The sequence below is a fragment of the Salvelinus fontinalis genome, chromosome 36 (genome assembly GCF_029448725.1).
Source record: "Salvelinus fontinalis isolate EN_2023a chromosome 36, ASM2944872v1, whole genome shotgun sequence".
Taxonomy (NCBI): Eukaryota; Metazoa; Chordata; class Actinopteri; order Salmoniformes; family Salmonidae; genus Salvelinus; species Salvelinus fontinalis.
This window is the reverse complement of record NC_074700.1, coordinates 29,317,069-29,329,377: the sequence shown is the minus strand read 5'-3', so window position 1 is coordinate 29,329,377 and position 12,309 is coordinate 29,317,069. Positions and strand designations below refer to the sequence as shown.

General features: G+C 45.7%; 1 protein-coding gene across 1 annotated transcript in view; it reads left to right on the top strand.

The window, feature by feature from the left end:
• m1ap (meiosis 1 associated protein) overlaps positions 1–12,309 on the top strand; it is a 77,539-nt gene that overhangs the window by 17,481 nt on the left and 47,749 nt on the right. Inside the window, exons 4-5 of the mRNA XM_055901280.1 lie at positions 3,301–3,418; positions 3,870–3,932. Coding sequence (XP_055757255.1) covers positions 3,301–3,418; positions 3,870–3,932 — 181 coding nt within the window. The remainder of the gene's footprint in view (positions 1–3,300; positions 3,419–3,869; positions 3,933–12,309) is intronic.

Sequence of the window (12,309 nt, the reverse complement as noted above, 5' to 3'; positions counted from 1 at the left end):
AGCCCGTCCAACCCAATTAAGGTGCCACCAATCTCTTGTGCTCCATTTTCTAGAAGCTAAAAGGGAAAGAAACAAGGGCCCTGGTCAGAAGTGGGCCACTATAATAGGTTGCCATTAAGGACACACCTAAGGTCTCATTTTTAGCTAGCTTACTGATATAGAGGAGATTTAATGGGTTTAAGGAGAAGCATCTTTGAGTCAGATTACATTTTCCCCCAGACGGGATGCAAAACCCCCCTCAGACAAAGTTGTAGGCTGTGAACACTAAAATTGAAACTAACTGCAAATAATGTCAACTGTTTTAAGAAAATATATAATATTTCCTATTGTTCTCCCCTGAAACTTGAGGAAACTAGGGCTGGGAATTGCCAGGGGCCTCACGATACGATATTATCACAATAATTGCCGATACGATATGTATTCGAATCTCATGACTCTACATGTATTGCGATTCGATACTGAGATTTTATTGCGATTTGATGTTCCAAACATATTGCTCACTATACAGTGCAGTTTGGAAAGTATTCAGACACCTTGACTTTTTCCACATTTTGTTACGTTACAGCCTTATTCTGAAATCGATTAAATAAATGTGTTTCCTCATCAATCTACACACAATACCGAATAATGACAAAGCGAAAACAGGTTTTTAGAAATGTTTGCTAATTTCATTTAAAAAAACAAACAGAAATACCTTATTTACATAAGTATTCAGACCCTTTTGCTATGAGACTCAAAATTTAGCTCAAGTGCATCCTTGTAATATTGCCTGTGTGTAGCTGGTGTAGAGGAGTCAGGCACAGAACAGCAAATATGAGTAAGCAACGTAATTTACTCAAAGCATCACAAATACAACGCAATAATTAGAGCCCACATTAACGGACCGTATTACAAACAAACAATCACTCGCAAACAAACATGGGGGAACAGAGGGTTAAATAATGAACAAGTAATTGGGGGAATGACACCAGGTGTGTAAGACAAGGACAAAAGAAATGGAAAATGAAAAGTGGATCGGCGATGGCTAGAAGGCCGGTGACGTCGACCGCTGAATGCCGCCCGAACAAGGAGAGGGACTGACTTCGGCGGAAGTCGTGACAATCCTGTTTCCATTGATCATCCTTAAGATGTTTCCACAACTTGATTGGAGTCCATCTGTGGTAAATTGAATTGAGTGGACAGGATTTGGAAAGTCACACACCTGTCTATATAAGGTTCCACAGTTGACAGTGCATGTCAGAACAAAAACCAAGCCATGAGGTTGAAGGAATTGTCCATAGAGCTCCAAGACAGGATTGTGTCGAGGCACAGATCTGGGGGAAGGGTACCAAAAAATGTCTGCAGCATTGAAGGTCCACAAGAACACAGTGGCCTCCATCATTCTTATATGGAAGAAGTTTGGAACCACCAAGACTCTTCCTAGAGCTGGCCGCCCGGCCAAACTGAACAATCAGAGGAGAAGGGCCTAGGTCAGGGAGGTGTCCAAGAACCCGATGGTCACTCTGACAGAGCTTCAGAGTTCCTTTGTGGAGACAACCATCTCTGCAGCACTCCACCAATCAGGTCTTTATGGTAGAGTGGCCAGATGGAAGCCACTCCTCAGTAAAAGGCACATGACAGCCCACTTGGAGTTTGCCAAAAGGCACGTAAAGGACTCTCAGACAATGAGAAACAAGATTCTCTGGTCTGATGAAACCAAGATTGAACCGTTTGGCCTGAATGCCAAGCGTCACGTCTGGAGTAAATCAGGCAGCATGGTGGTGGCAGCATCCTGCTGTGGGGATGTTTTTCAACGGAAGGGACTGGGAAACTAGTCAGGATCGAGGGAAAGATGAACGGAGCAAAGTACAGAGAGATTCTTGATGAAAACCTGCTCCAGAGCGCTCAGGACCTCAGACTGGGGTAAAGATTCACCTTCCAACAGGACAACGACCATCAGCACACAGCCAAGACAACGCAGCAGTGGATTCGGGACAAGTCCTTGAATGTCCTTGAGTGGCCCAGCCAGAGCCCGGACTTGAGCCTGATCGAACATCTCTGGAGAGACCTGAAAATAGCTGTGCAGCGACGCTCTCCATCCAACCTGACAGAGCTTGAAAGGATCTGCAGAGAAGAATGGGAGAAACTCCCCAAATACAGGTGTGCCAAGCTTGTAGCATCGTACCCAAGAAGACTTGAGTCTGTAATCACTGCCAAAGGTGCTTCAACAAAGTAATGAGTAAAGGGTCTGAAAACTTATGTAAATGGGATATTTCCGTTTTTTAAATTTTTTTATAAACTTGCTAAATTTCTGAACCTGTTTTTGCTCTGTCATTATGGGGTATTGTGTGTGTGGATTGATGAGGGGGGAAATTTTAATCCATTTTAGAGTAAGGCTTTAACGTAACAAAATGTGGAAAAGTCAAGGGGTCTGAATAGTTTCAGAATGCTCTGTACCAGGGAGAGGAAAGGCTGGCTGTTTTCTGTTGCTCCAGCTGGGGATCTCCAGGTCTATTGTGGAAAGGTTGTAGATTAGTCAGACAGACTCACCATCAACCGATTTGTAGTCAGTCAGACTCTCCATCAACCGATTTGTAGTCAGTCAGACACACTCTCCATCAACCGATTTGTAGTCAGTCAGACACACTCTCCATCAACCGATTTGTAGTCAGTCAGACAGACACTCGCTCCATCAACCGATTTGAAGTATTGACTCATTGAATTGGTGACTTACACGGAGTGGACAAAATATTAAGAACACCTTTATTGAGTTGCACCCCTCTCCCCTTTTGCCTTGATAACAGCCTCCATTCGTCAGGACATAGACTCTACAAGGTGTGGAAAGCGTTCCACAGGGATACTGGACCATGTTGACTCCAACGCTTCCCACAGTTGTGTCCAGTTGGCTGGATGTCCTTTGGGTGGTGGACCATTCTTGATACACACAGGAAACTGTTAAGCTTGAAAAACCCAGCAGTGTTGCAGTTCTTAACACCAGCTGGTGCGCCTGGCACCTACTACCATACCCTGTTCAATGGCACTTCGTTCTCTTTGTCTTTCCCATTCACCCTCTGAATGGCACACATACACTATCCATGTCTTAATTGTCCCAAGGCTTAAAAATCCTTCTTTAACCTGTCTCCTCCCCTTCATCTACACTGATTGAAGTGGATTTAACAGGTGACATCAATAAGGGATCATAGCTTTCCCCTGGATTCACCTGGTCAGTCTATGTCATGGAAAGAGCAGGTGTTCTTCATGTTTTGTACACTCAGTGGTTTCATTGACGCATTGACTCATTGATCTCCCATTGGCTTCCAGGTAACCGTGGTGACGAGCCAGCCAGGGCGTGGCGTGGTGAGGCAGTTGGAGGCGGCCTTAAAGGACACTGACTTGGTGTCTCTACGACGCCTACTAGTGGTCCACGTCAGTACTGCAGGTAGGAGGGGTCTCACTGTCTTTCTAGTGGGTGGGATGAGGTGGAGCTGGGGTGGACGGGACGGGATGGGATGGACTTCTGGGCCACGTTCAGTAGCTAAACGTTATTGAATGTTTCAGATAGAAATACCACGAAGAGAGCCGACGTGATTCCTAATTCTACATGTCAGAGAAGTGTTTTTGTTCTACTTAGCGTATTTCTATCTGAACGTAACACCACTGTTGTGTGCTGCTGAACATGCCTTGGGGTGGGGGAAGGGTTCAGCTGGTCCACAGTTAGTTGAACCAGTACCTTTCGTATCTTCCAACAATACCTCTGTACCGTTGTGCTTGTGTGTATGTCTCTACCACCGATGGCTATTTCTTATTGGTATTCATATAAGTTAGTAGTATTACGCAAGCCAGAAGTACATAATAATAATAATAAATAAAACATATCATAATTACTGCAGGGAGAGGGGAGAATGACTGCTGGCAGGACACACCCTCACCTGAGACTGCAGAGGAGACTGAAGGTAGGAATACACACACACACACACACACACACACACACACACACACACACACACTAGATACACATTTATTCAGTGATGTACATGCACAAACACACGCCATAGAACTTAAAACAGAAACACTCTGCAGAACTCAATCTTTATGCTCTTTTCTCTGCTATGTTCAACACTCCCTCATCTCTCCATCATCTTCCTCCTCTCTCCCTCCTCTCTCCCTCCTCTCTCCCTCCTCTCCCTCCTCTCTCCCTCCTCTCTCCCCTCATCTCTCCATCATCTTCCCCTCCTCTCTCCCTCATCTTCCTCTCCTCTCTCCCTCCTCTCACCCCTCATCTCTCCCTCATCTTATCCTCCTCTCTCCCTCCTCTCTCCCTCCTCTTCCCCTCCTCTCTCCCTACTCTTCCCCTCCTCTCTCCCCTCCTCTTCCTCGCCTCTCTCCCTCCTCTCTGCCCCGTCTTCCCCTCCTCTCTCCCCTCTCTCCCTCCTCTCTCGCCCCACTTTTCCCCCTCTCCCTCCTCTTTGCCCCCTCTTTCCCTCCTCTCTTCATCCTCTCTCCCTCCTCTTCCTCTCCTCCTCCTCTCTGCCCCCTCTTTCCCTCCTCCCTTCATCCTTTCTCCCTCCTCTCTCGCCCCGCTTTCCCCCCTCTACCTCCTCGCTCCCTCCTCTCTGCCCTCTCTTTCCCTCCTCTGTCCCCCTCTCTCTCCCCTCTGCCCTCTCTTTCCCTCCTCTCTCCCTCCTCTCTGCCTTCTCTTTCCCTCCTCTCCCTCCTCTTTCTTGATTATACTCATGAGGGTGTTGTGGTGGTAACTCACTCTGGTGAGCTATTTTCAAGTTGACACCATGGTTTCATCCCAAATGGTAGCCTATTCCCTATGTAGTGCACTACTTTTAACCAGGGCTCATAGGACTCTGGTCAAAAGAAGTGCACTACATAGGGAAAAGGGTGTCATTTGGGACTCAAAGCCAGAGAGAAAACCATAATGTACATCCCTTTGAGAAAACCCATACATAAACTGTGCAACTTATGTTCACCCAAACACCATGAAATGCAGCATATGAACCAAACACTAGTAGATCTTGTAGACACTAATTTTGTAGTTACCGGAAAAGTCTAGGAGTGCGGAAGCCTTGAAGTTTAAGGGCCGTGTGTGTGTGTGTGTGTGTGTGTGTGTGTGTGTGTGTGTAAGGATAAGTACAGTGTTGAGTATGGGAGAGTTGACAGAACCGATAAATTACTTGGCTGTTTAGGACCACACGAACACAACATGATGTCATCGTAGTGGCGCCAAACCCCGGTGTGTGTGTGTGTGTGTGTGTGTCTGTGTGTGTGTGTGTGTCTGTGTGTGTGTGTGTCTGTGTCTGTGTCTGTGTGTGTCTGTGTGTGTCTGTGTCTGTGTCTGTGTGTGTGTGTGTGTGTGTGTGTGTGTGTGTGTGTGTGTGTGTGTGTGTGTGTGTGTGTGTGTGTGTGTGTGTGTGTGTCTGTGTCTGTGTCTGTGTTCTCCAGTTCTACTGCTCTAAGTAAAGTATCCAGGCAGTATATCACAGAGGGAGGGATTCTTCTGAAAATATTTACCCACGTAGATATATCCATATATTTTATACTTATGTATACTTATATATACTTACCCCATTCCTTTACTAGATTGTGTGTATTAGGTTGTTGTTGAATTGTTAGATATGACCTGTTAGATACTGCTGCACTGTCAGATCTAGAAGCATAAGCATTACACTACACTCGCAATAACATCTGCTAACCATGTGTATGTAACCAATAACATCTGCTAACCATGTGTATGTAACCAATAACATCTGCTAACCATGTGTATGTGACCAATAACATCTGCTAACCATGTGTATGTAACCAATAACATCTGCTAACCATGTGTATGTAACCAATAACATCTGCTAACCATGTGTATGTGACCAATAACATCTGCTAACCATGTGTATGTAACCAATAACATCTGCTAACCATGTGTATGTAACCAATAACATCTGCTAACCATGTGTATGTGACCAATAACATCTGCTAACCATGTGTATGTAATAAAATGTGATTTGATCTGAGATAATTAGTTAGGGGGGGAAATTAAAACGGTATTAAATAGTAGACATGTGTCTTAACAGAAGTACACAGATTGATAGTTAACCGTGTGAAGACTGAGTCAACTTAAATACTAGATTGTTACCTGTCTAAGCCCCATAGATAGAACTAAGTTAGCTTAGTATATTTTATTTCACATTTATTGTAACAGGGAGTCATATTGAGACGCAGGTGTATGTTAACAGTCGTGTAAACACAGTCATAGGCTGAGTGAACTTTGATACAGTGTCTAATGTTACAGTATTGTACAGGGTGTTGGGATTTGGGTTCTGGAATAGATACAGTATCTAATGTTAGTCTGGAATAGATACAGTATCTAATGTTAGTCTGGAATAGATGCAGTATCTAATGTTAGTCTGGAATAGATGCAGTATCTAATGTTAGTCTGGAATAGATACAGTATCATAAGGTGAATGCACCAATTTGTAAGTCGCTCTGGATAAGAGCGTCTGCTAAATGACTTAAATGTAATGTAAATGTTAGTCTGGAATAGATACAGCATATAATGTTAGTCTGGAATAGATACAGCATATAATGTTAGTCTGGAATAGATACAGTATCTAATGTTAGTCTAGAATAGATGCAGTATCTAATGTTAGTCTGGAATAGATACAGCATCTAATGTTAGTCTGGAATAGATGCCGTATCTAATGTTAGTCAGGAATAGATACAGTATCTAATGTTATTCTGGAATAGATACAGCATCTAATGTTAGTCTGGAATAGATGCAGTATCTAATGTTAGTCTGGAATAGATACAGCATCTCATGTTAGTGCAGAATGGTAGTGGGGAATGGTAGAGGGGAATGGTAGAGGGGAATGGTAGTGGGGAATGGTAGAGGGGAATGGTAGTGGGGAATGGTAGTGGGGAATGGTAGTGGGGAATGGTAGTGGGGAATGGTAGAGGGGAATGGTAGTGGGGAATGGTAGTGGGGAATGGTAGAGGGGAATGGTAGTGCAGAATGGTAGAGGGGAATGGTAGTGCTGAATGGTAGAGGGGAATGGTAGTGCTGAATGGTAGAGGGGAATGGTAGTGCTGAATGGTAGAGGGGAATGGTAGTGCTGAATGGTAGAGGGGAATGGTAGTGCTGAATGGTAGAGGGGAATGGTAGTGCTGAATGGTAGTGCTGAATGGTAGAGGGGAATGGTAGTGGGTAATGGTAGTGGGGAATGGTAGTGGGTAATGGTAGTGGGGAATGGTAGAGGGGAACGGTAGAGGGGATCGGTAGTAGGGAACGGTAGAGGGGAACGGTAGAGGGGAACGGTAGAGGGGAACGGTCGTGGGGAATGGTAGTGCGGAATGGTAGTGGGGAATGGTAGAGGGGAATGGTAGTGCAGAATGGTAGTGCGGAATGGTAGTGGGGAATGGTAGTGCTGAATGGTAGAGGGGAATGGTAGTGCTGAATGGTAGAGGGGAATGGTAGTGCTGAATGGTAGAGGGGAATGGTAGTGCTGAATGGTAGTGCTGAATGGTAGTGCTGAATGGTAGAGGGGAATGGTAGTGGGTAATGGTAGTGGGTAATGGTAGTGGGGAATGGTAGTGGGTAATGGTAGTGGGGAATGGTAGAGGGGAACGGTAGAGGGGAACGGTAGAGGGGAACGGTAGAGGGGAACGGTAGTGGGGAACGGTAGTGCGGAATGGTAGTGGGGAATGGTAGTGCTGAATGGTAGAGGGGAATGGTAGAGGGGAATGGTAGTGGGGAATGGTAGTGGGGAATGGTGGTGGGGAACGGGAACGGTAGAGGGGAACGGTAGTGGGGAACGGTAGAGGGGAACGGTAGAGGGGAACGGCAGTGGTGAACGGTAGAGGTGAATGGTAGTGCAGAATGGTAGAGGGGAATGGTAGTAGGGAATGGTAGTGGGGAATGGTAATTGGGAATGGTAGTTGGGAATGGTAGTGGGGAATGGTAGAGGGGAATGGTAGTGGGGAATGGTAGAGGGGAATGGTAGTGCTGAATGGAAGAGGCGATTGGTAGTGCTGAATGGTAGAGTGGAATGGTAGTGCTGAATGGTAGTGGGGAATGGTAGAGGGGAATGGTAGAGGGGAATGGTAGAGGGGAATGGTAGAGGGTAATGGTAGTGGGGAATGGTAGAGGGGAATGGTAGAGGGGAATGGTAGTGGGGAATGGTAGTGGGGAAAGGTAGTGGGGAATGGTAGTGGGGAACGGTAGAGGGGAACGGTAGAGGGGAACGGTAGTGGGGAACGGTAGAGGGGAACGGTAGAGGGGATCGGTAGTGGGGAACGGTAGTGGTGAACGGTAGAGGGGAACGGTAGAGGGGAACGGTAGTGGGGAACGGTAGTGGGGAACGGTAGAGGTGAATGGTAGTGCAGAATGGTAGAGGGGAATGGTAGTGGGGAATGGTAGTGGGGAATGGTAATTGGGAATGGTAGTTGGGAATGGTAGTGGGGAATGGTAGTGGGGAATGGTAGTGGGGAATGGTAGAGGGGAATGGTAGTGCTGAATGGTAGAGGTGAATGGTAGTGCTGAATGGTAGAGGGGAATGGTAGTGCTGAATGGTAGTGGGGAATGGTAGAGGGGAATGGTAGAGGGGAATGGTAGTGGGTAATGGTAGTGGGGAATGGTAGAGGGGAATGGTAGTGGGGAATGGTAGTGGGGAAAGGTAGTGGGGAACGGTAGTGGGGAACGGTAGAGGGGAACGGTAGAGGGGAACGGTAGTGGGGAACGGTAGAGGGGAACGGTAGAGGGGATCGGTAGTGGGGAACGGTAGTGGGGAACGGTAGAGGGGAACGGTAGAGGGGAACGGTAGTGGGGAACGGTAGTGGGGAACGGTAGTGGGGAACGGTAGAGGGGAACGGTAGTGGGGAACGGTAGAGGGGAACGGTAGTGGGGAACGGTAGAGGGGAACGGTAGAGGGGAACGGTAGAGGGGAACGGTAGTGGGGAACGGTAGTGGGGAACGGTAGAGGGGAACGGTAGTGGGGAACGGTAGAGGGGAACGGTAGAGGGGAACGGTAGTGCGGAATGGTAGAGGGGAACGGTAGTGGGGAACGGTAGAGGGTACTGGTAGTGCTGAATGGTAATTGTGTCGGTGGTTGAGGTGGTGGTTTAAGAGTGTTGGAATCTTGGAATTGGAATGTTTGTGTTGCTATAGATGTGTCTCTCTAGTTTCCCTGAGACCTGTCCTATTTACAGTTGAAGTCGGAAGTTTACATACACTTAGGTTGGAGTCATTAAAGCTAATTTTAGAACCACTCCACAAATTTCTTGTTAACAAACTAGTTTTGGTAAGTCGGTTAGGACATCTACTTTGTGCATGACACAAGTAATTTTTCCAACAATTGTTTACAGACAGATTATTTCACTTATAAATCACTGTATCACAATTCCAGTGTTTCAGAAGTTTACATACACCAAGTTGACTGTGCCTTTAAACAGTTTGGAAAATTCCTGAAAATGATGTCATGGCTTTAGAAGCTTCTGATAGGCTAATTGACATAATTTGAGTCAATTGGAGGTGTACCTGTGGATGTATTTCAAGGCCTACCTTCAAACTCAGTGCCTCTTTGCTTGACATCATGGAAAAATCAAAAGAAATCAGCCAAGACCTCAGAACAAAAATTGTAGACCTCCAAAAGTCTGGTTCATCCTTGGGAGCAATTTCCGAACGCCTGAAGGTACCATGTTCATCTGTACAAACAATAGTACGCAAGTATAAACACCATGGGACCACACAGCCGTCACACCGCTCAGGAAGGAGACGCGTTCTGTCTCCTAGAGCTGAACTTAGTTTGGTGCGAAAAGTGTAAATCAATCCCAGAACAACAGCAAAGGACCTTGTGAAGATGCTGGAGGACACAGGTACAAAAGTATCTATATCCACAGTAAAAAGAGTCCTGTATCGACATAACCTGAAAGGCCGCTCAGCAAGGAAGAAGCCACTACTCCAAAACCGCCATAAAAAAGCCAGACTACGGTTTGCAACTGCACATGGGGACAAAGATCGTACTTTTTGGAGAAATGTCCTCTGGTCTTTTGAAACAAAAATAGAACTGTTTGGTCATAATGACCATCGTTATGTTTGGAGGAAAAAGGGGGAGGCTTTCAAGCCGAAGAACACCATCCCAACCGTGAAGCACGGGGGTGGCAGCATCATGTTGTGGGGGTGCTTTGCTGCAGGAGGGACTGGTGCACTTCACAAAATAGATGGCATCACGAGGCAGGAAAATTATGTGGATATATTCAAGCAACATCTCAAGACATCAGTCAGGAAGTTAAAGCTTGGTCGCAAATGGGTCTTCCAAATGGACAATGACCCAAAGCATACTTCCAAAGTTGTGGCAAAATGGCTTAAGGACAACAAAGTCAAGGTATTGGAGTGGCCATCACAAAGCCCTGACCTCAATCCTATAGAACATTTGTGGGCAGAACTGAAAAAGCGTGTGCGAGCAAAGAAGCCTACAAACCTTACTCAGTTACACCAGCTCTGTCAGGAGGAATGGGCCAAAATGCACCCAAATTATTGTGGGAAGCTTGTGGAAGGCTACCCAAAACGTTTGACCCAAGTTAAACAAGTTAAAGGGAATGCTACCAAATACTAATTGAGTGTATGTAAACTTCTGAGCCACTGGGAATGTGATGAAAGAAATATAAGCTGAAATAAATAAATATCTCTACTATTATTCTGACATTTCACATTCTTAAAATAAAGTGGTGATCCTAATTGACCTAAAACAGGGAATTTTTACTAGGATTAAATGTCAGGATTTGTGAAAAACTGAGTTTAAATGTATTTGGCTAAGGTGCATGTAAACTTACGACTTCAACTGTATGTATCTTAGTGTTTGCGTATGTTAGTTAGGTAACATATTACAGTATAGTTGAACTGGGTGGAGTAGTGTACATTTTCCCTTTTCAAAGTTAATCTAGAACAATCTCTCTCTCTCCTTCCCTCTCTTTCCTCTCTTTCCCGCTCTCTCTCTTTCTGTCTCGCTTTCTCTCTGTTTCTCTATCTCCTTCTGCTTTCTCCCTTTTTCTCTCTCTCTCTCTCTTTCTCTATCTCCCTCTGCTTTCTCTCTCTCTCTCCTCTCTTTCCCTCTCCGTCTCTCTCCTCTCTTTCCCGTTCTCTCTCTTTCTCTCTCTTTCTGTCTCGCTTTCTCTCTGTTTCTCTCTCTTTCTCTATCTCCCTCTGCTTTCTCTCTCTCTCTCTCTCTCTCTCTCTCTCTTTCCCTCTCCCTCTGTCTTCTCTCTTTCCCGCTCTCTCTCTTTCTGTCTCGCTTTGTCTCTGTTTCTCTCTCTTTCTCTCTCTCCCTCTGCTTTCTCCCTTTCTCGCTCTCTTTCTCCTTTTCTCATGAAAGGAGTTCTCGACCTTCTTGGCGAAGAAGTGATGGAAATTGCGTAACTGTAGACAAAGATCTGCATCCCAAATGGCCTCCTGTGTAGTGCATTACTTTTTACCAGGATTAGAGTGCCATTTGGTACTAATCCTAAGAAACAAAAAATCTCATCAGTGAATTTCTTTTGTTAGAATTTAACATTACACTCTATGTATTAAATCACTGCCCTGAGTCTGACACCTCTCATCCACTAACATGGACAGACGACCTCTAACATGGACAGACGACCTCTAACATGGACAGACGACCTCTAACATGGACAGACGACCTCTAACATGGACAGACGACCACTAACATGGACAGACGACCTCTAACATGGACAGACGACCTCTAACATGGACAGACGACCACTAACATGGACAGACGACGACTTCTAACATGGACAGACGACTTCTAACATGGACAGACGACCTCTAACATGGACAGACGACCTCTAACATGGACAGACAACCTCTAACATGGACAGACGACGACTTCTAACATGGACAGACGACCACTAACATGGACAGATGACCTTTAACATGGACAGACGACGACTTCTAACATGGACAGACGACCTCTAACATGGACAGACGACCTCTAACATGGACAGACAACCTCTAACATGGACAGACGACCTCTAACATGGACAGACGACCACTAACATGGACAGACAACCTCTAACATGGACAGACGACGACTTCTAACATGGACAGACGACCTCTAACATGGACAGACGATGACTTCTAACATGGACAGACGACGACTTCTAACATGGACAGACGACCTCTAACATGGACAGACGACCTCTAACATGGACAGACGACTTCTAACATTTACAGACGACTTCTAACATGGACAGACGACTTCTAACATGGACAGACGACCTCTAACATGGACAGACGACTTCTAACATGGACAGACGACCTCTAACATGGACAGACGA